Genomic DNA, 22823 nt, shown 5'->3' with positions numbered 1-22823 from the left:
GTTACCGGCAAGTCACTTTACTCGTACCGTAATGCATGATCCCGTGACCAGACACTTGGTCACTTTGAGCTCATTATGATGATGCATTACCGAGTGGGCCCAGTGATACCTCTCCGTCATACGGAGTGACAAATCCCAGTCTCAATTCATGCCAACCCAACAGACACTTTCAGAGATACCTGTAGTGCACCTTTATAGCCACCCAGTTGCGTTGTGACGTTTGGTACACCCAAAGCACTCCTACGGTATCCGAGAGTTGCACAATCTCATGGTCTAAGGAAATGATACTTGACACTTAGAAAAGCTCTAGCAGACGAACTACACGATCTTGTGCTATGCTTAAGACTGGGTCTTGTCCATCACATCATTCTCCTAATGATGTGATCCCGTTATCAATGACATCTAATGTCCATAGTCAGGAAACCATGACTATCTGTTGATCAACGAGCTAGTCAACTAGAGGCTCACTAGGGACATGTTGTGGTCTATGTATTCACACATGTATTATGATTTCCGGATAACACAATTATAGCATGAACAATAGACAATTATCATGAACAAGGAAATATAATAATAACCATTTTATTATTGCCTCTAGGGCATATTTCCAAGAGGTGTTTGGTAAAATAAACCGAGTTTTTCTCAAGCATCAGTGTTTGTCTCTATAGGAGGGGTACCTGATTAAGGCCCAGTTCTTTTCAGCTTTCAATTCTTGCCCACAGAATCTGATGTCCAGTTCTTTTCTGAAATTCCAATCTGAGATTGTAGGATGAGTTGTGTTTTGACATGTTTGTAATGTCCCCGTACTAAAATTGTGTGCTAAATTGCTAACACTTAGTTGTTTCGAACAGTTACTCGTCGAATATGAGCATGAAAATGAATATCATAGAGTGCTAAATATTACAATTAGAGTGGTTGTAAAGTTTCTTTCCGTGCAGAAGGGGTCAACTACAAATAGAAGGAATAATCTCAATGTATAAGACTGACAGTAATAGACATTCATCAATTTAACACCATTGACACCGGCCATCGATTTAGCAGAGAGGAGGAGGGCATGGGAGACAAGGAGCCAAGGAGGAAGAGCAACTCGAGGGAAGAGGTGGCCTCCGACGAGCTCATGCGAGGGCCAGCCGAGTTCCGGCGAGGCGAGGCCAGAGCCGCTCAACGAGATCGGGCGAGCTCCGGCGAGGCGAGGCCGAAGGTGCTTGGCGAGACCGGGGCGGTGGCCGGCGCTGGAGGGAACTCAGTGGCGGTTGGGAATGGAGGGAACCTAGTGGCGGCTGGAGTCTAGCAAGAGAGAAAGAAAAACCGTCTGACACGATTGTTTTCGTGCATGCGGTGGTGTTCGGTGAGAGTGGCATATTGGATGTAATTCCAAGCTCTAAGGGGTAGCAGCTTAATTCGAACCATTTTCTTTTGCGGGAGCTCGTAGAATCACTGGAATCATGGGTTTGAGCCAATTTTTCATTGCACTGATTCTGATGATTCTTGGAAAATTTTGAAGAAGCAGTTTAGGGCTCTTTTCAGCTTATTGATTCTTCAAACTCAATTGTTGGGAATCACCAGAAAAGAACTGGCCTTACATATTTTTTTTTCTAAGCACCCTGCATTGTACGTGGTCTAAGAGCATCTCCAGCCGCGCCCCCAACAGGCCCCCCTAGGCCATTTTTCCGGCGCCGACGCCAAAAAAACGCCCCAGTCGCACCCCCATGACGCCGAAAAGTGCCGCTTCGGCCCGTTTTTGGGCCCGGTGATCGCAGACCGAACCCGGCGCACTGGGGGGCGATCAGGGGCTCCGGCGCAAGGGAAAAGCGTGGCTGGCCCACACGGTCAGGCGAAAAGTTTTCTTCCCCGACTCGCCTCCCGCCCCTCGCGCCCTCGGCCGCCACTAGCGGTATCCCGGCGCCACCCGCCGCCCTTCACCGCTAGATAGTCAATCCCCGCCGGAAAAGTAGCAAAGGTTTGCCGAGGCAGCCCCTCCACCAGCAGCTGGGCGATTCCGGCCGCAGAGGGGCAGTTTAGCGGCTGGGTACACGCCCACCGGGCGCAAGGTGTTCGGCGATTTGCCTGCCTCGGCGATGGACTCGGATGACGAGGAAGCGTTCGCCGCGCTGCTGGAGGAGGAAGCCGAGGCCGACATCCATGAAGAAGAGCATCTCATGGTGCTCGCCGCCCTCGCCCAGCTACTGGCGAGCAATGAAAAGCCGCGGCGAGGTGGCTCGGCGCCGGGGCGGGTGAAAGCAAAGAACCGACATCGTCTCGAAGGCTACTGCATGCTCTACTCCGACTACTTCGCCGATGCTCCACTTCACGGTGACAAAACATTTCGGCGCCGTTATCGAATGAGCCGAAAGCTATTCTTTAGGATTGTGAATTCCATCCGGGAGTTCGACGGCTACTTCAAGTGCAAGAAGGATTGCACCGGCAAACTTGGATTCACCTCGATCCAGAAGTGCACGACAGCAATGAGAATGCTTGCATACGGAGCTCCCGATGATTCACTTGACGACTATGGGCGCATGGCCGAGTCCATTAGCATTGAGTGTTTCTACAAGTTCTGTCAGGCAGTGGTGGCAGTGTTTGGACAGCAATACTTAAGAACATCCAATGCGGAAGACACTGCTCAGATCCTAGCACAGAATGCAGCAAGAGGATTTCCTGGGATGCTTGGAAGCATCGACTGCATGCATTGGAAATGGAAGAACTGCCCATTTGCTTGGCAGGGGATGTATAAAGGCGTCAAAGACGGTTGCAGTGTGGTACTTGAGGCGGTGGCCACACAGGACCTCTGGATTTGGCACTCCTTCTTTGGTATGCCAGAAACTCACAATGACATCAACGTGCTGCAGTGCTCCCTTGTCTTTGCCAAACTTGTTGAAGGTCATTCTCCTCCGGTGAACTTCGAGGTCAATGGGCGGCACTACAACAAGGGGTACTACCTAGCTGATGGCATCTATCCGAGATGGTCTACATTTGTGAAGACTATCTCAAACGCTGTGCCAGGAGACAAGAAGTCCTACTTTGCCAAGATGCAGGAGGCTTGCAGGAAGGATGTCGAGCGGGGTTTTGGTGTGCTCCTATCTCGATTTGCCGTTGTCCGCTATCCTGCTCAGACCTAGTCAAAAGATCAAATGTGGGAGATCATGACTTGCTGTGTCATCTTGCACAACATGATCATCGAGAGCGAGCAGGAAGAGCCAGTGTTTAACACTGAACCATACTACATGCAGGGTCCTCTAGCCGAAGTTGATCACCGGCTACTGGCAATCTGGACTGCCTACCTCAGTGTGTGTCAGGAGATCTGAGACCCACAGGTGCATCATCAACTGCAGCAGGATCTGGTGGAGTACCTATGGAGGCTCAAGGGCGACGCCGGGCTCGACGTGTGATGAAATATGAGTTTTTATTTGTTGAACTATTTGTTGTTGCACTATTTTATTGAACTATTTGATTTTCTGTGATGAACTATGTGATAAAAAAAATTATGTTCATAATTGAACGCCGAGCCACGACGAACCACGCCGAATATGGACCGATTCTTGCTCATATGAGGTATTTATTCGTCGAAAGTAGGCCGAAAATTGGGCCAATCTCGATGCCTGGGGGCGACGAATGGACGCCCAACCGCCCCCAGCGCCGATTGTATCGCCTGCTCGTCCTTAAAGGGCGATTTTTATGCCTTGTGAAAGGCAAACGGCTGGAGATGCTCTAAATATCCCCGCTTCAATTCAGGAAGAACAGGTGGGCAGAAACTACTATTTCAAGTGCATTTCACTCATTTAAGCAAGTCAAAAACAGCTCCGATTGATTCGCACAAAAACAGCCGGTCCGACTCCAATCAGCTCCGAGTCACTCTGCAACAGCTTTATGCGGTCACCCGCTTTCAGCAACAAACCCCTTTCTCGCCCCCACATCATCTTCCTCCTCCTCCTCCCCATGACGGCGACATGTCCTCCGATCCAACCGCAAAAGCCGAGCGCCTCGCGTGCGGTTCCTTCCCACCCCATGCTCCCACAGCAGCTCCACCATCGCTAGCTCGGGGACGAGCACAAGCGTCAACACCGCAATGGCGGCACCCCCTCTCCTCCTGCTCGCGGCCCTCCTGCTGCTGCTCCCGGCCGCCGCGCGGTCCGCGCCCGCCCGCGTCTTCTCCGTCGCGGACTACGGCGCGGCGGGCGACGGGTCGCGCTACGACACGGCGGCCATCCAGGCGGCCGTCGACGCCTGCGCGGCGGCGGGGGGCGGCCGCGTGCTCCTCCCGGCGCCCGGGGACTACCTGACGGCGACCGTGCGCCTCCGCTCGCGCGTGGTGCTCGAGGTGGCCCCCGGCGCGCGGCTGCTGGGCGGGACCCGGCAGCGGGACTACCCGCCCGAGTTCCGCCGCTGGTACGTCGTGCTGGCCGAGAACACCACCGGCGCGGGCGTCACCGGCGGCGGCGAGATCAACGGCCAGGGCGGCGCCTTCGTGGTCACGCCCAGCGCGCAGAAGAACGTCATGGTCAGCTGGAACGCCACGGGGGACTGCCTGGGCGACGAGTGCCGCCCGCGGCTCCTCGGCTTCATCGACTCCAAGGACGTCGCGGTCCATGACATCACCCTCAACCAGCCGGCCCTGTGGTGGTCAGCTCTTCTTGCTCCCTAGCTTCGCTCTGATCCAACTCATAGAAGATACATTGGCAAAACCTATGTAGTGTAGTGTAGTCATGTAAATGCACTGACTTGTCTAATCCTTGCACGGTGTCTGGAGTCTAAACTCAAGTGATACTAGAATCAATTAAGTACACACATTCAACATCACCTGCTGTTATTAGTTGTTACTTGTTGTGGGTTCACTCGAGACAGATCGATATTTAGGTAGGATTGGGCGATATTTAGTAGTTAACCAACTACACACATTTGCAATCAGTTGCTGTTATTAGCTCTTACCTGTCATATGTCCACTACAGACTTAAACACACTTTGGTACAATCAATGAACTAGAAAAAGGAAATTTTCTTTCAACGGTTACTTGATACGCTTGAATTCTCTGCAGCCTGCATCTTGTCAGGTGTGAGAACTCGGTGATCCGCAATGTCTCTATATACGGGGATTTCGACACTCCTAACAATGACGGGATTGACATCGAAGATTCAAACAACACGGTCATCACCGATTGCCACATAGACACCGGAGATGATGCGATCTGCCCAAAGTCTAGCACAGGGCCTCTTTACAACTTGACAGCAACAAATTGCTGGATCCGTACTAAATCGTGCGCTATCAAATTTGGAAGTGCAAGCTTTTTCAACTTTGAGAAGCTGCTCTTTGACAACATTACTATAGTTGATTCGCATCGAGGACTTGGAATGCAGATCCGTGATGGAGGTATTGATTTTTTTGCTTCCAATTGTCAATGAACTGTCATACTATCAGGCGGCATAACTGAATATCTTATTAAAGAAAACTGCTATGTTGATTGCCACTTTGAGGCATTGGGGGGTGGGGGGCACCGCCCCCCTCCACTCCTAGCCCAAGCAATAGATAATAATTATCAGTTAGTGCTTGGGCTTAAATTTGTCTCTGGATAAAGTGTTGAATTGGTTTGGCACCTTGAATTTTTTACTTAGCAGTGATCCTATGTTGTACTTTGAGCTATTGCTTTAATTAGTGGGTCATTTAAGCATCCTGATTTGGAGATACATAATTTTGCAGGGAATGTTAGTGATGTGACATTTTCAAACATCAAAATGCGGACTAGGTACTACCATCCTTCATGGTGGGGGAGAGCTGAACCGATCTACATCACTACCTGTCCAAGGCACCCTGATTCCAAAGAAGGCACCATTTCAGATGTTCGTTTCATCAACATCTCATCAGTATCAGAAAACGGTGTTTTCCTGGCTGGATCGAAGCACGGATTGCTTCGCAACTTGAAGTTCAAGAATGTTGACCTGACCTACAAGAGGTGGACAAACTACACTGGGGGCCTGTATGACTACAGACCTGGATGCCGGAAGATGGTGAAGCACAAGACTGGCGGTATGATGCTGGAGCACATCTCAGGCCTGGAGGTTGACAATGTCAGCATGAGATGGTGGAGAGGAAGCCTGGAAGGGTGGGATGTTAACCCGCTCCTCTTCCGGCCATCCACTATTGACGGGCTGTCGTTCCACGATTGGCAATCGCTGGATGTTCAATAGCGGACCAGCTGAATCTCACCCTTATGTCGATATGTATCATGTATCCACGATGAATAAGCCACGATTCTTTGTGTGGTATCTTTGAATAAAAGATCCCAATTCAAAACAGCACACTTTGTTGATTTCTGCATACATGGGGTATTCTTTTGGGAAGAGTATAAATAAACGATCCAATCCCAAACAGCATGATGTACTCATTTCTGCTGTCTGCATATATGAAGGAGATTGCCTGGCTTGGCTGTGTTCTGGGCTTGAATTCAAGACTGTAGAGCTGATTCGTGTGAGCCGATTTGCACTTGTCAGTACTTATTCAAGTGAACCTTCCACCTAAAATGGACGAATAATGAAGTTTAGTATGCTGTGACAGTTTGAAAGAGCTGATCAATGGCTTGTGTTTTGTCCTATTTTTTTTTCATGCTTCAGAATCATTTCTCCCCTATCAAAAGCCAGGTCAAGTAGATGGAGCTATTATCCATTTTTCAGATGTGAGCGTAGAAGTTTCTAGAAGTTTTTGCTGATATATTGACAAAGGAATTTCTTATCAGTATTTGAGATTAACAACACATGTTGTACAATAGTTTTGTGGAAGAAATATGCCGGCTTTATTAAATCATGACTCGCAAAAGAGCAGCCGTAGTACCAAGGTGAAGAGGCGACCAAAATCTAGGAGATAATTTACATATGTAGCTATTTTTTGTAAAACAATCTTAAAGCATATTCTCGTACATTTTTACATATATAAAGTTCTTAAATTTTTTTGGAGAGGGTAGAGCTATAGTAACTAAGTGAACAACCCGACTAAATGTACTGTAGTAAATGGCACACAAATCTAATATTGAAAAAATATGCTTGAAGCATATTCACATCTCATTTGGAGAGGGAATTCTCATATTTTTTTCGGCAGTCCTTAGTGACAATATTACTTTTTTTTTAGAGAATAGTGACAATATTACTTGCTACGGTCCAACCTCCGGCCCACTAAAGATCACCCACTTCTTCATAGTGTAGCCCAACACTGACCAAGTCCAGCCCACTTACACCACTCTCTGCAGCGTGAGCGTCCACACCCCAGCCAGCATCGTCTCCGCAGATCAGCAGCCCCCAAATCGGCGACCCCTCTCTCCGATCTCCAATCCTCCACCTCGCACACACGCACCAACCGGGCACGATGCGGGCGATCTCGTCGGCGGCGGGAGGGATGCTGCGGGCGCGGCTGAGCGCGGCGGCGCGCCTCCGCGGCGGGCACGGCGACGGCGGTGGCCGCTGGACGACGCCCGGCCACGAGGTGCGGCCCAAGGGGTACCCGATGAACCGCACGCCGCCGCCGCCGGGCGAGTCGCGCAAGTGGGAGGACTGGGAGCTCCCCTGCTACGTCACCTCCTTCCTCACCGTCGTCATCCTCGGCGTCGGGCTCAACGCCAAGCCCGACCTCACCCTCGAGACCTGGGCGCACCACAAGGCGCTCGAGCGCCTCCAGCAGCAGGAGCTCGCCGCCGCGTCCGCCTCCGCCGACGCCCTGTCAGAGTGATCCGCGCGCGGGCGCCCCAGGTCTTCCTCGAAACCTAGGTTGCTTCTGTTCTGTTTTGCTTCCAATAAGGGTTGGTTGTGAACTTGTGATGTACCAATCTGATATTGATGGGACCTGGGCTGAACATTATGTTTCTGTTTCTGTTTTGTTGTTAAAATTTATCTGATGATGATGGCAGATGCCGTATACATTTCCAAATGCCCTGTCCCTAAAATATTTTGGAATTTCTCGGCATTGTATTATCTTGTGCGTCCCTTTTTTATTTCCTTGGTCATAATTTGCTACATGCTTTCGGGAGCGTAATTAGGACTGATTATACCTGTCTCTCTTCGCCTGATATGACTTGTTGCAGAAAATGAATAAATCAGTTGTCGCATTGAACAGCTTGAAATGTTGCTTGCTTGTTAGAACTTACAGGTGATGCTTGCTTTTAGAGGGCTTGGGTATTGTCTCTCTTCCTTTTCTTTTCCAATGATGAGTGGACACTCTGTCGATAGAAGAAAGGTTACACGTGACATGTTACTTCAGTAAATGATCAGGCCCTATCTTTATAAAAGATACAGGTAAATAGTATGTGTAGATTACTAAATGAAATTCGAGTCTTAGGATATGCTGTAAGCTTGGCCTTTATTTCTACTTGATAAAATATGAACAATTAGTTGAGTTTGTGTGATTGAAGTAGAGTTTGTTTGAACATTTGTTGCAAATTGTGATGAATCATTTTGTGTAACTCAAAGAGTTAAAATAGATACCATGAACAGTTGCACACTTGAATTTTGCTGATCCTGTGAAGGATGTATAACCCCATTCTATTTCTTGACACCATGGTTGGTGGTAAAATTGCTCTGGTTATTGGATTAGTAGCTAGTTAGGCGTGATAGTAAAGTCAGCAGGAATAACTTTGCACTATGTCTACTATAGTTATTTTCTTTTTTTATTCATACTTCCCAGAGCTTATAAATGCATTGATTTGTTTCATGTCAACTCGGCTATCAATTGTTCAACACAAACCTTCCACACATGCACTATCACTATCAAGGCACTATTAACTCTGAACAGTAGTCTCTTCTTCTTTATTTGTACTCCATTGTGCAGCTAGTTTGGTATTTGCCAAATTGAGGAAAGGAATGGGAGGGAGGGGAGGGCAAAAGGAGTGAGGGGACACGGGTAGAGGGTAAAGGGATAGAGTGAAATCATCTACTCCCTCGCGGACGTTTGACATTCAAAATTTGTCCACAAAAGAGTGTACTTCTATCTTCCCAATGCATTTTGAAGTAGAAAAAAATGCTTCTCTCTCATCACACAATAATCAAGACCAATAACATTCAACACATGGTCTCCTCACTTTCTACATGCACTTAGCTCATTGGAGGTGGGGTAATTAAAGAGGAGAGAGATGGTGGCTTGCACCTTCCCAATGCATTTTTACTCCACTCCATAATCTGTCCTAAAATTTCTATATGTTCACTTATTCGTTCCTTAGTGGCTCATTCCCAGCTAGCCACTTCTCTGTGGTAAACTGGTTTATTCATTCTTGCCGAGATGGCGAAATAACATAAGATAAGACACATGTTCTTTGTAGGATAAACTAGCAAATAACTATCCTGACTCAAATAAGAGGCCAACTCCAACTCCCAAACCAACCAAAGAGTATATGATCTTAAGAATCTCCTAGTAGCTTCCCTACATTATGTACAATGTCAAGGAGATCTTGCCTCATTTGTTGCTTTCTTCTCCAGCTGCTGCACGTGTTGGCTTACAGCAGCTCTGATACATTGTACCCCAGAAGGAGTCCATATTGTTAGAAGCCCTAAGTTTAGGTGACCAAAGCCCAAGATGGTTTACCATCTCGTTTATCTTTGCCCACGAGATCATGAGCAATTCTAAACATGAAAACATAGAGATAATGCTTAAACAATGTTATAGGTAGTGGTTAGTGGCATAGGACATTGGAAATGACTGTTTCTTTATTCCTTATGATCAATGAAGGAGTGTTAACTGAACCAGTACGGTAGTTTGTTCTGTTGGAGAAGTGGCTGAGGAAAGGTTGTGTGACTGCAGGAGAGGTCTCAAACTGAATAGACCGTTTCATGGTTTCCGTGTTGTATCAGGTGAAATCCTGATGTAATTACTAGCTGATATTTGTGGAATGCCTTCGTACTGGTAGATCAGAGGGGTCAAGATGAGTATCTGGATATAGCACCTGTCCCAAACCTGTTGTGTGATACCCAGAACCCCTATGTAAAATAGAAAGAAACCAAGGTACTCCTCATAGATAAACGATGTTATTGGTTTCTCAAAAGATTATGGGTGGAATAATTCATGAACTGGGCCACCTTTGTTGGAAAGAGAAATTCGGACGACTGAAATCTATCACTGCAGATGAACATTCTTGGCCATGCCTCATTGCCCCCCTAGTGTACTGTCAGTGTTCTTTTTCCTGTGACACTTAGTGTAAATGTCAATTATGAATACTTTAATTCATCAGGTTTATTAGTTTCACAAGTGATTTCCTTGAAGTGTGTGTACTGTGTGCGTCAATACTGCCGTTGCAACTTTGTTTACAGAAAATTCCTGCTTTCTTGAGAAAATATAGCTTACATTTTCACGCAATCAATGTTTTCTCTGACGAATGATATGTTAACAAGATATTTGACTATTTGAGTTCTGATTTTAGCAAGCATGATGCCATACTGTTTTTTATGAGCAAAACACGTGAGTTGAACCTAACTAAGCAGAAAAGAATGAGATGAATACTATGGCATATTGGCATTGAAATGTAAAGTCACGCAGATTCTCCTCATTTGTTGACTTGTCCTTGTCATATTACTTCAGCAAACTGATACTCCCTCCGTTTTTTTAGTTCGCATATAAGATTTGGTCAAAGTCAAGCTTTGTAGAGTTTGACTAACTTTATATTAAAAAATATAAACATTCACAATATGAAATCAGTATTATTAGACGCACCATGAAACATATTTTCATACTATATGGTTTTAGTATTGTAGATGTTCGTTTTTTTAATATAAATTTGGTCAAACTTTGTATAGTTTGACTTTGACCAAATCTTATATGCGGAGTAAAAAGAAGGGCACTGCTAGGCGCCGGCGCACCGGCCGAACGTTTCGGCCGGTCCTACCCTAGCCGCCCGATCGGCTCCTCCCAAGCCGCTGGATCCTTATCCATCCAGGTCATCTTCTTCCCTCATGCTTGTGAGAAAAGGACCCTCCGCTTCTCATCAGCCACGCGCTCTCCAGTGGCCGCCCGCCTCGCTGGTCCCCACCCTTGCCGGCCGTCCCTGTCGCCGGTCCCCGTCCTCGTTGCCAGGTCCCCATCCTTGTCGTCCGTCCTCGTCGCCGCCTCAACCCATGTAGTAGCTGCACCGGTGGTTGCAGCTCTCGGCAGCGACGCTCGTAGCTTCGGTGGCGACGGCCGCAGCTCGCCGGTGTGCTTGCCGCTGCTCATGCCCGTCCAGTCGCAGCTCGTCGGTCACATACCTCGTGGTTGCAACCTCTCGCTCACCCTGTTCCAGCAAAAAATCTAGCTTCACTTCTGGCAAAAAAATGCATGTTGTTCGATGCAGCAAACCATGATTGCAGTTGTAGCTAGATATGACACCGGTCATGGCAAAATCCAGGACCGCTTGTAGCATGTAGCATGAAACCCACGACTTCCATCCTTGCCGAATGTTGCTTGGACTACTCGTGGGTTGAAGCTATTTTCAACTACAAATGAAGCTTATCTGTGAACGTTTGTAACTTTTTCCGTGGAGCAATGCCCGATTGAAAACTTTGTACATATTTTGGTTGAAGCTTTTTTCATCTAATTAAGGTTGGAGCTTTTTTGGTAACGGTTGCAGCTTTTTCAGTTTGAAAGTGTTTGTACATTGAAAAGCTTCATCCATGTTCTCGAAAAGCTGCAACCGGCGAGCGTGGTGACCGCGTCGGTTGCAGCTGATTGTAGCAAAATGAGATGCTGATTGTAGCACAAACGCAACGTGGTTGTAGCAAAAAAAATGCCGGTGGTAGCCAAAAAAACATCTTCGTCGCCGTCCCAACCCAGTCGCATCTCTGGCATGAACGGATGTAGCAAAATTTCTCGCCGGTCGTAGCAAAAACTGATGACGATTGCAGCAAAAACTCGTCTCCGCCGTCGCGGATTGTAGCTCCACCATGAATGCATGTAGCAAAAAATGATGCTGGTTCCAGCATGCCGCGACGCTGGTTCCAGCATGCGGCCGCCATGGTCGCATGTTGGCCGGTGGTGATTCTCCCATAGATGCATCTTCGCTGGGCTCCGGTTGCAGCTCCTTTTCCCAACCCCCATGTCGGAGCTTTTCAACGATCGGTTTGTGGAGAAGGAACTTGAAGACGACCACGCGGGGAAGAAGATAACGGAGGACAGAGTACGACGCATCAGATAGGATGAGAGAAAGAAAAACAGTCATGGTGGGCCTAGGGCACGCGGGTGGGCCGAGGAAAGGAAAAACAAACAACGAAAAACATTGGCCTAGCGCTAGATCCCTTCGCGATCGAGTGGCGCGCGAGCGACCGGCCGAAGCTTCGGTCGGTCCACCGGTAGGCAACGTTTCCCTAAAAAGAAATAGAGGGAGTATAAGATGTGCTATTTTTTGTGAATCAGATGTATATAGACATGTTTAATTGTGTTTATTCACTCATTTCAGTTCGCATGTAGTCCATATTGAGATATGGAAAACATATTATATTTGTGAATAGAGGGAGTATTAACAGCCATCCTAGTTTATCTCAACACGTTAAAGATCTCATATCTGATGACATCACTGTTAACTAATGCCCTGCTTGGATTGGATGTAAATTTTATGTGCTGCCCAGTATTCAGTTCAAACTTGCGCTAAATATTGGGGAACACACTCATTTTACACTTAATCCATGGGCCCTAAGATGTTCCTTTACGCACTTGTGCACTCCCTCTGTTCTTTTTTATAAGACGTTTTGGACAGGTGACACTTGACCTGTTTTCTGCTATCTGAATTGTCTAAATGTCTTATAAAAGGAACAGAGGGAGTAGTAAATTAGAGTGCAGACATTTATTTTTGCGTGGATCTGAAGACGTAGCATGTCCTCTATGTGCTTTTCGCCAGCGCTGGGGAGAGGGTAGAATGTCCTCCATGCACTTTTTGCCAGTGTCGAGGGAGAGGGGTATGAGTGATACGTCGCATTCGGGATTGGGAGGGATTGACTTAGGCTTGGGCCCTCTTTGAAATGGATGTAATTTATTTGTACCCATCGGTATTTAATTTAAGTTCGAACTAAATACCGATGGCCACACAAAATACACCCATTTCAAACAACCCTTCATAAGGCCAGTTAGGGTAATGTCTACTAAAGGCTCGAAGTGCAAAACTGCAAACCCCAAGAGTTCAGACTCTGCTGGCAGTTGGCACACAAGACGTCAAGCTTCCAAACTGTCAGGTAATTTTTTTAGCTAAACTGTCAGGTATTTAGGTCCGACAAAACAAACCGCCAATGAGTTGGCCCTCGGCCTACCTACCATAAAGCTCCACCTAGTTTCACAAAGTAAGCATCGAGGAGTAATAAGTGTTGAATTATAGATGGGCTTTGGCCCATAAAAAACAATAGTTCCTATTAATCCCATAGCAGGATCAACAAATGATAACTTTTCTATCAACACAATTTGGGATCCACGCATCTTCCCAACTACTAATATTATTTAACCATGCTTCAGAAATTGACTCCCGCCATAATACTTGGCCTTTTATTAGTTTTGCATTCAACATATCACCTTCCGAAAAAATACTTGGCTCTCAAAACTGTGGCAGTAAGAGAGTCTGGGTCCTCGAGGAGACACCACACTTGTTTATGGAACGCCGCCAAATTAAAACAATAGATATCATGAAAATCCATCACTCCTTGAGTTTTTGACACATATTTTTCACCAAGTCATCCAGTGCATCCTCTTTTGATCATTCAACAAATCACCTTCCGAAAAAAATACTTGGCTCTCAAGACTGTGGCAGTAAGAGATTCTGAGTCCTCAAGGAGACACCACACTTGTTTATGGAACGCCGCCAAATTGAAACAATAGATATCATGAAAATCCATCACTCCTTGAGTTTTTGACACATATTTTTCACCAAGTCATCCAGCGCATCCTCTTTTGTTTGTCCTCGTCACCCCACCAAAGATTCCTTTGCGAGTTTCTTTAAGGATTAAGCAGACATAGCATATGTAAAAATAGCTTGAACAACATAGACTTGAGGAGAACTAACTTTCCTCCATGAGATAATATAAAATTTCGTTCAATCCATGTCTTTTTATGATAAAACGGTTGGTCTTGTCAAAAAAAAAAGAATGCTTCCAGTGCACAAAAACATGCTTCCATCATGGAAAGCATATCTTACTAAATAAATTATTCATTAAGAAAAAACATAATTTACCAAATTATTTTCAAAATAGCCTCATTTGTTCTTGAAAAGGAGACCGGACGTGATTCTAAGAAACAAATACTAGGAAACAAATCAAAATTAACTAAGACCAAAGCATTCTCAAGGGGAAGCTCCCATTCAACGCCCGATAGGACGCTAGGGAGTGGTAGTCCGATTACCATACCTGGATTTGATTTTATGGCAACGGCTGCAGAGCTTCTTCACACTCAACTGAACCGTGGAGGGAACTTTCTCCACGACATATTTACCAATAACCCCCAGCCCTTTGTGGGCGTGCATGATCATACTCCTGCTTTTCGGGTTGCATTCACCTTTTTCCCCGACACAAGATCTTTCAGCGTCTCCATAACTACTATTGTCGTATATGGCGTCCGAGGTAAGGCGCTCGAGCGAAGTCGCATTCTCAAGAATATGGCAGGTTAGTTCGACCATGCTCTTTGCAGAGCAGAAGCCCATTATCCTGACATTCTTGACGCTGCAATGGAGATGTCCTGGCACCCTTCTCATGTTCATATCTCCATCAGAAATCAGTTCATGCTTTACTCGAGTCTGTGATACCTACATCCATAGGAGCAACACACGAGTTAAATGGTTCCACAGCATGCAGATACTTGATATCATGGTTGCAAGCTAGAGGAGAAGTGACTTAGGGCATCTCAAGCCGTTCGGCCCCCCAGGAGGCATTTTTTTCGCCGCTTGGGGGGCTGCCGGCGAAATTTTTAGCTTGGGGGTGAAAAGATCTCCAGCCGTTTCCACCCCCAAGCGAGGCCGTCGAACGCGTCGCCTTCCAGCAGCTCGCGCCCGGGCCTGGTCGTGGCCGCCCTCCGCTGCTGCCGCCCGCGCGTGCACGCACGCACCGGCTCCCCCCTGCTCGCTCGCGGCCACAGGGACGGCCACTGCGAGGACGAAGAATACGAGGCCCTCCCCGCCCCGGCCATGCGCGCGCGAGCCCCTCCGCGGCTATGCGTGCTCCGCTCCGGCCACAGCCGCGCGAGCGCGAGCCCCCGCCCCGGCCATGCGCCGTGGAGTGCGCGGGCGGGGGCATCGACGCGCACGTCGACGCGGTGAGGATCCTGGCCACCATGGCGCCGGAGATGGTGCCCTACCTGACCCGGGACGACACGGAGAAGCATGGACGGGTCAAGATGGCCGTGGAGGCCATGGCTGCCGTCTTGTCTGCGGGCGGAGTCAGCGAAGATGCCAAGAAACCGATCTGGCGAGGATCCTCAAGGAGGCCGCATCTGTTGGAAATATGCCCTAGAGGCAATAATAAAAGTATTATTATTATATTTCTTTGTTCATGATAATTGTCTTTATTCATGCTATAACTGTATTATCCGGAAATCGTAATACACGTGTGAATAATAGACACCATCATGTCCCTAGTAAGCCTCTAGTTGACTAGCTCGTTGATCAACAGATAGTCATGGTTTCCTGACTATGGACATTGGATGTCATTGATAACGGGATCACATCATTAGGAGAATGATGTGATGGACAAGACCCAATCCTAAACATAGCACAAGATCGTATAGTTCGTTTGCTAGAGTTTTCCAATTTCAAGTATCTTTTCCTTTGACCATGAGATCGTGTAACTCCCGGATACCGTAGGAGTGCTTTGGGTGTACCAAACGTCACAAAGTAACTGGGTGACTATAAAGGTGCACTACAGGTATCTCCGAAAGTGTCTGTTGGGTTGACACGGATCAAGACTGGGATTTGTCACTCCGTGAGACGGAGAGGTATCACTGGGCCCACTCGGTAATGCATCATCATAATGAGCTCAAAGTGACCAAGTGTCTGGTCACTGGATCATGCATTACGGTACGAGTAAAGTGACTTGCCGGTAACGAGATTGAACGAGGTATTGGGATACCGACGATCGAATCTCGGGCAAGTAACATACCGATTGACAAAGGGAATTGTATACGGGGTTGCTTGAATCCTCGACATCGTGGTTCATCCGATGAGATCATCGTGGAGTATGTGGGAGCCAACATGGGTATCCAGATCCCGCTGTTGGTTATTGACCGGAGAGTCGTCTCGGTCATGTCTGCATGTCTCCCGAACCCGTAGGGTCTACACACTTAAGGTTCGATGACGCTAGGGTTGTAGGGATATGTACATGCAGTAACCCGAATGTTGTTCGGAGTCCCGGATGAGATCCCGGACGTCACGAGGAGTTCCGGAATGGTCCGGAGGTAAAGATTTATATATGGGAAGTCCTATTTCGGCCACCGGGACAAGTTTCGGGGACATCGGTATTGTACCGGGACCACCGGAAGGGTCCCGAGGGTCCACCGGGTGGGGCCACCTGTCCCGGGGGGCCACATGGGCTGTAGGGGGTGCGCCTTGGCCTACATGGGCCAAGGGCACCAGCCCCAAGAGGCCCATGCGCCTAGGATTTCAAGGATGAAGAGTCCTAGGAGCGGAAGGCACCTCCTAGGTGCCTTGGGGAGGAGGGATTCCTCCCCCTTGGCCGCACCACCCTAGGAGATTAGATCTCCTAGGGCCGCCCCCCCCCCTTGGCCCTCCTATATATAGTGGGGGATATGGGGGACTTCTTACTTTTGCCTTTGGTTGCCTCCCTCTCCCTCTCCAACACCTCCTCCTCCTCCATAGTGCTTAGCGAAGCCCTGACGGAGTACTGCAGCTCCATCACCACCACGCCGTCGTGCTGCTGCTGGTGCCATCTCCCTCAACCTCTCCTTCCCCCTTGCTGGATCAAGAAGGAGGAGACGTGGTTGTTCCGTACGTGTGTTGAACGCGGAGGTGCCGTCCGTTCGGTGCTAGAATCTCTGGTGATTTGGATCACGTCGTGTACGACTACCTCATCCCCGTTCTTTGAACGCTTCCGCTCGCAATCTACAAGGTACGTAGATGCATCTAATCACTCGTTGCTTGATGAACTCATAGATGGATCTTGGTGAAACCGTAGGAAAATTTTTGTTTTCTGTAACGTTCCCCAACAGCATCACCGACAGCCATCCTGTGCATGGCCGCAGCTGTGCAGGTACGCGCGCGGCCCGCCCGAGCGTCGATGGTCCGAGCCGACGCAGTGCCCGCGCTCGCGCTCGCTGTGGCGGCCGCGTCCACAGCCGCGGCGGAGTCCGCGCTGATGCTGTAGTAGAGGCGGCCCACTACAGCCGCGCCGGCGGCCGTGATGGGCAAATGGGGCGCGAGGCCGTGGTGGCGTTGCTGTGGCTGTCCTGCTGCGCGGGAGGCGGGGAGCGGAAGATGAGGGAGGCGCTGGCAGCCGCGCCGGAAGCGGTAGGGAAGCTGCTGGTGGTGATGCAAGGGGACTGCTCGCCGGCGACGTCGAAGATGGCCGGCGAGCGCGAGCCCTGCCCCGGCCATGCGCTGTCCGCTCCGCGCCGGGCACGAGCCCCTCCGCGGCCATGCGTGCTCCGCTCCGGCTGTGTGTGTGGTAGGTGGCGGATGGAAAAGAAGAGGAGAGAAGAGAAAGAAAAAAGAGAAAGGAAAGGAGAGAGGAGAGAGGGGGAAGAAAGATGGGCTGGCAAGTGGGCCTGTGCATGCAAAAAAGACATGCCGGTGTCCCCAGCTGCCCCCATGGGCCTGGGATTGGGGTGGGTGTGCCGGCGCTAACTTTCGTCAAATTCGGCGAAAAACAGCTTTCTGGGGGACCGAGTGGGGCGTTTTTTGCCCACCAGCGTCTAAAAAGTGGCCTGGGAGGGCGTCTTGGGGGACCGGCTGGAGATGCCCTTACACCCAAGACAAACTTTTTTAGGACAGGACAAGCATTCAGGAAATAAGCTAGACAAAAATAATCATAGGATGGGGAAAAGCTCCCCATTTGTCCATCATTAAGATCAATCAGCAGGTTCTTCAGGAAGAGGAATCTGACAATTAAGATTGGTGTATTAAACATCTGCATATAGATCTTGGTTAAATACTTTCTTCCCTTAAAAAAGGTTAAACATATTCAATGGCATGACTACAACTATATATATGAAACAATACCTGTCTCCGACAATCAAATCTACTGCTAGTCATCCTTGCAAAAACAATAATGGGAAAACTAAAGTTTGAGAATATACCTCTCCAGCCGAAGATAGGTTAAGGGTTTCAAGATTTGGCATAATGAATGGAAGCTTGGAACAAGCATCATGAATAATGTCAGATTCGTAGTAATCCAACATGTGTAGTCTCTTCATTTGCAATAAATCTCCAACCGGAAGTTTCTCTACAGCACCATCAATACGAACAAAGCAAAGATTTGGAGCTCTATTCTCTATCACTTCCAGAGACTTGCAATGAAACACTGACAGGCAGCTGAACCGATTTAGCAGGCAAGATATCTTGAGGCGAATTATCTTATCACAACTATTGAGACACAACTCTTCCATAGCAAGAGAACTGGACAGAAGGTGCCCTAACTCATCTCCCGCGATGCACACCTCCAACAGAAACAGCCTTGTCAAGCAACCAAGCCCGGCCGTGGGATGGAAGGCGCAACGGCTGAGGTGAAGATATCGAATCGAGTTTCCACTCCCGTTGGATAAAACCGGGCATGGGAACTCGTAATGAACCGCGGTGCATCCTAGAGGCATTGAAAGTTTGACCTCTTCAATCCCTGGAGTAACAGCAATCTCAAGACACCTGTTGAGATAACTAGTGTCCAGAAAAGAACGAAGGTAATTATACTTCCTCTTTTCCGGTTTATAGGACTCAATTCAAAAATCTCACCAACCAAGATAGATGGTGAGTGATGGAATACTTTTTGTAGTTTGCAAAAGCACCTAATTAATGCTCTCATTTTCCTTAAAACATTATGTTTATCAATGCATTAATTGCAATGCATGCATGCATAAAGTACATGCACTGGTCAATTTTCTCTTAATACTTGCATGCAATAATTTAATGCACCTTGGAATATGAACATGTGATGGGAAACAACCAAATTAAGCCTTATAAAATGGAAAAACGAAAATTTTGAGATAAGTCCTATAAACCGGAAAACCGGAAAGGAGGGAGTAACTAAGGTTGAATGTCTTCACGCCGCCTGAGTGTTTTCTCATAATGCGGTTGACTCTCTTGGTGAAAACCCGTGCCAGTTTATCTTCTCTGCATGTATGTCCATCGAGGCGCAGCGTTTCCATACTTAAGGTGAGGTTAGGATGGGATCTCCAGGAGCTTCGAAATGTTTGAGACACACAGCCAGCTCGCGCAGCATCTGGCAGTGGCAGAAGGGACAGTATATGATGCCAGATGTCCTGCAAACACAAGAACAGGAGAAAAGCTAAGCAAGTGGATCCTTTAACCAGGGGGGTAGGATCATATGCAATACAACTGTGTTATTAGTGTCTTTCCTAAAAGAAAAATGTGACCTAATGTTGATTAATAAACAAGTAAACATCGCATTACTTGTTCCTAAAAGGTATAGCACTGAAACCGATGCTCTACTTGGAATTTTGAAGCTAGGACATAATGTGCAGAAGCACACCATCTACTACTTTCCATGCAGACCCATGGTTGCAGTAACAACTTCAACAGTGTAGTGAAATATCACACTTGCGCTTCTGCGGCTCTCAAAGTGCGTACGTGTATGCTTCTGGCTTCTATCATATCTTGTTTTTTTTTTATTCAGCAACTAACTAAGATTCAATCGAAATTGCTCAACCTGTTGGCTTTGATTTCGTGACCCAGAAAAGGACGAACCACCTCAGTTAAGCAGAGGCCGTCTGTTAAGCAGCAAGAATGACAGTGAACTGAGACTGGCAGCAAGCCAGCAAATGAAGTCCTAAAATAATCTTGTCACAGCTTACACTCAGCCTAGCTTACGTCCAGCAGATTTGTGAAATAGAGTGGTCTGGCACTGAATATCAATCAGTGTTCGGCTAGGAATCCTCCTCAGCGTCCTGTTGGCTTGGGCCTGGGGATCATCGTCCTGTTGACCGGATGAGCCCTTCCGTTTAGCCGCTGAAGCAGTCGACATTGTACCTAAGATAGGGCACATCATCCATGGTCATGAATGGTGCAGACATTAACGCAAGGAAACAGCAGCAAAGGCGACGGCCTGCGCGCCGGGAGGGAGGGGCGAGATCCGACTTACTACCACCACGGGGGTGGATTTTCACCTCCTCCTGGAGCCGCCGAGCCGACGCGAGAGATCGGGGCCAGCAATGGCGACCGCGGCTCTATTTGCAGCTTCGATTTGAATCGGACGAGGACGATTCGCGGGAGAGGAGATCGGTGCGGTGCCGCCGCGCGCCACGGCAGGCAGAGTGAACCAAACCCTAAGCTGCTGACTTCGCGAGTAGGCCTTGCTGGGCCTCTACCTCGTCCTCGAGGCCCGCCTTTGCCAGCCCAATGGGAGCCATCCTAGTCTTGACTGGATACGTTTGATTCTAAAAAAAAAAGACTGGATACGTTTAAAAAAATTTATTCCTAAAAAAACGTTTTAAAAAAATTGGTCTTGAATGGATACGTTTTTACACGCTTGTGCCGTGAATTGTCTTTCAGACAGCTTATTCATCACTCAGGTGGAGTAAGATCCTTTCCACCTTGTCGCTTTATTTCTTTTGTCATGAAACGCATCTGCTTTGCTTAATACTACAGCCTTTTGGATCTAGGAATGTCACACATTTGGCAGACCAACCTTGGTATGATCATACAGTCGTTAACTTTTGCGTAGATCCAAAGGCATAGCATGTCCTCCGCGCTTTTGAACATGGCTGTCAGTCCTTTATTGGATCGTGGTTAATAAAATAACCAACAATTCGGTTATAATGAGTTGTCATGTCATCTCGAGCCAAACTAATAGTCGATATGTACAATAGTAAATTTTAAATATGTACTACTTTATTAATGGAGGGCTCACTTTATAGTCTCACTAAGTGTCTTGAGTCTCATGTTATAGCTGGCTCTCATTCTACAGCCCGTTTTCATTATCTCCTTTTCTCTCTCATCCAACCAAGCAAAGATATAATATTTAAGTTCTTATAGTCTGCTTATGTCATCTTATTGCACTTGCTCTTACTATTCTACTACCATTGACATTCTAAAGTTGAGCATCGCAGAAGATTATCCCTGAACTGGTGAACTCAGTAGTGTTTTATCCTCAAGTTTTCTTTCCTCGGTCTTTTCTTGCAGCAGCAACATCTGGGCATCTGGGTTGATGACGCTCCAAAAGATTGTCCTCCTACATCAGGGTTTCATGAATTGTTATTTCAACAAGTATTTTTACCTATGGATGCAGAGGCGATTTTTGGCATACCATTGTGTACGTGTAACGAGGATTTCTAGGCTTGGTATTTTGAAAAAAAAAGGCGAATGTTCAGCATCAAATCAGCTTACTGGATGCTTGTGGAGACAAAGATCCGTCGTGAGAATTGGCCGAAGGGCGTGTCAGGCTCTTTCATTTCGGAGCAAGTAGCAAGAAACATGGACAAAATTACTATGGAAAGTGTCGGTTCCTTCTAAACTGAATCATGTGTGTGGTGGTTTGCTCACCAATCCATACTTTCAGCCATTGTTAAGGAAATTGGTAACTGTTAGCTGCTCGGTTGGTTTGGGAGTAGCGATTAATCGTTGAATCGGCCTATTAACTGGGTTAATCGGTCTACCAGTAATAGGTAGATTAAATAGGAACATGCCACCAGATATCTAATTTTTTAGGTATTATACAATACTATCATGCTCTCAGCTATGTAATATACCAAAATATGTTACGATTTGGTCGAACCCTAGCTATTAAGGGGCGAGAGGGGGATAGGAGGGATTACAGTCCAAAAATTTGGGCTTTGCTTCCCCATAAGTTAATGCGCCTGCAGTGATTAATCGGCCTGGCAACCTATTAATCGGTCTCACAAGCAAGTTAATCTGCCTGGAAAGTTAACACAATGAATAGGTGCTATTCGATCCGGCCATCCTACGAGTAACGATTAACTGGCCCTTTAACTGATTAATCGAACGAATTCTTGAACAGTGCTTTCAGCAGATGTTTTGCACCATAGGAAGATGGCACCATCTAGTGCATGCGCCCTTTGTGGCTGCGCCAATTCATGGAGCCGTTCACTTGTGGACTGTATAGTGGCAATGTGCACCTGGGCATTATCGGATGCAAGTCTAACTGAACATATGATTTCATCCAACGAGCCCAATGCCAAACAATGGATGTTCTTCATGAATGATACCTTATTGCAAGAGGAGTTTACAAGGATGATCGTTACCTTGTGGGTAATTTGGACCGCTAGATGAAAGGCTATCCATGACAGCATATTCCAAAGTTCTGAGCAAATTCATCGATCTGTTGAGTCATACTTGTTCGAGCTAGGGACAATTCAAGCTAAATATGTTCGGGTGCAATTTTCATCGGCAAACAGGGAGACAAGGAGGCGTTGGGTTCAACCAAGTCCGGGCCATGCTAAAGTGAATGTTGATGGCGCCTTCTCTCGGGATGGCACCGTTGGAGCGGGGGCAGCCTTCTGTAGAAACAAACTAGACGATTACATGGGGGCGTCTGTCATTGTTGTAGCCAATGTGACCGATCCGACTAGTTTGGAAGCTCTGGCATGTCGGGAGGGTCTCTCTCTTGCCGAGGATCTCAACCTTGTAAGGATTCACCTGGCCACCGATTGCCAGGGGCTGGTGGAAGAAATCAAGAGGGGCTCCAACGCAAGCTACGGCGCAATCATTCAAGAGGTTC

The 22823-nt window shown here is 47.5% G+C and overlaps 2 protein-coding genes and 1 pseudogene across 2 annotated transcripts; all 3 read left to right on the top strand.

Moving 5' to 3' along the window:
• The first annotated feature begins 3888 nt into the window (after positions 1–3888).
• LOC125509701 (probable polygalacturonase) lies at positions 3889–6376 on the top strand. The gene is made up of 3 exons (XM_048674725.1): positions 3889–4620; positions 5033–5364; positions 5692–6376. Exons 1-3 carry the CDS (start codon positions 4067–4069, stop codon positions 6177–6179), a joined length of 1374 nt encoding a protein of 457 aa, XP_048530682.1. The 5' UTR covers positions 3889–4066; the 3' UTR covers positions 6180–6376.
• An 852-nt stretch (positions 6377–7228) lies between these two features.
• LOC125509700 lies at positions 7229–7949 on the top strand. The gene has a single exon (XM_048674724.1). The coding sequence runs from the start codon at positions 7348–7350 to the stop codon at positions 7705–7707; it is 360 nt and encodes a 119-aa protein (XP_048530681.1). The 5' UTR covers positions 7229–7347; the 3' UTR covers positions 7708–7949.
• A 7168-nt stretch (positions 7950–15117) lies between these two features.
• LOC125507121 lies at positions 15118–18065 on the top strand (annotated as a pseudogene).
• The last annotated feature ends 4758 nt before the right edge of the window (positions 18066–22823 follow it).

This window comes from Triticum urartu, chromosome 5, assembly GCF_003073215.2.
Source record: "Triticum urartu cultivar G1812 chromosome 5, Tu2.1, whole genome shotgun sequence".
Lineage (NCBI taxonomy): Eukaryota > Viridiplantae > Streptophyta > Magnoliopsida > Poales > Poaceae > Triticum > Triticum urartu.
Note: the sequence above shows the minus strand (reverse complement) of the source record. Positions and strands in the feature narration are given on the sequence as shown.

Coding starts and splice junctions, on each gene's coding strand:
- LOC125509701 (XM_048674725.1), top strand. CDS start 4,067: ATGGCGGCACCCCCTCTCCTCCTGCTCGCGGCCCTCCTGCTGCTGCTC. Junction 4,621..5,032: donor AACCAGCCGGCCCTGTGGTG/GTCAGCTCTTCT, acceptor AATTCTCTGCAG/CCTGCATCTTGTCAGGTGTG. Junction 5,365..5,691: donor AATGCAGATCCGTGATGGAG/GTATTGATTTTT, acceptor ATAATTTTGCAG/GGAATGTTAGTGATGTGACA.
- LOC125509700 (XM_048674724.1), top strand. CDS start 7,348: ATGCGGGCGATCTCGTCGGCGGCGGGAGGGATGCTGCGGGCGCGGCTG.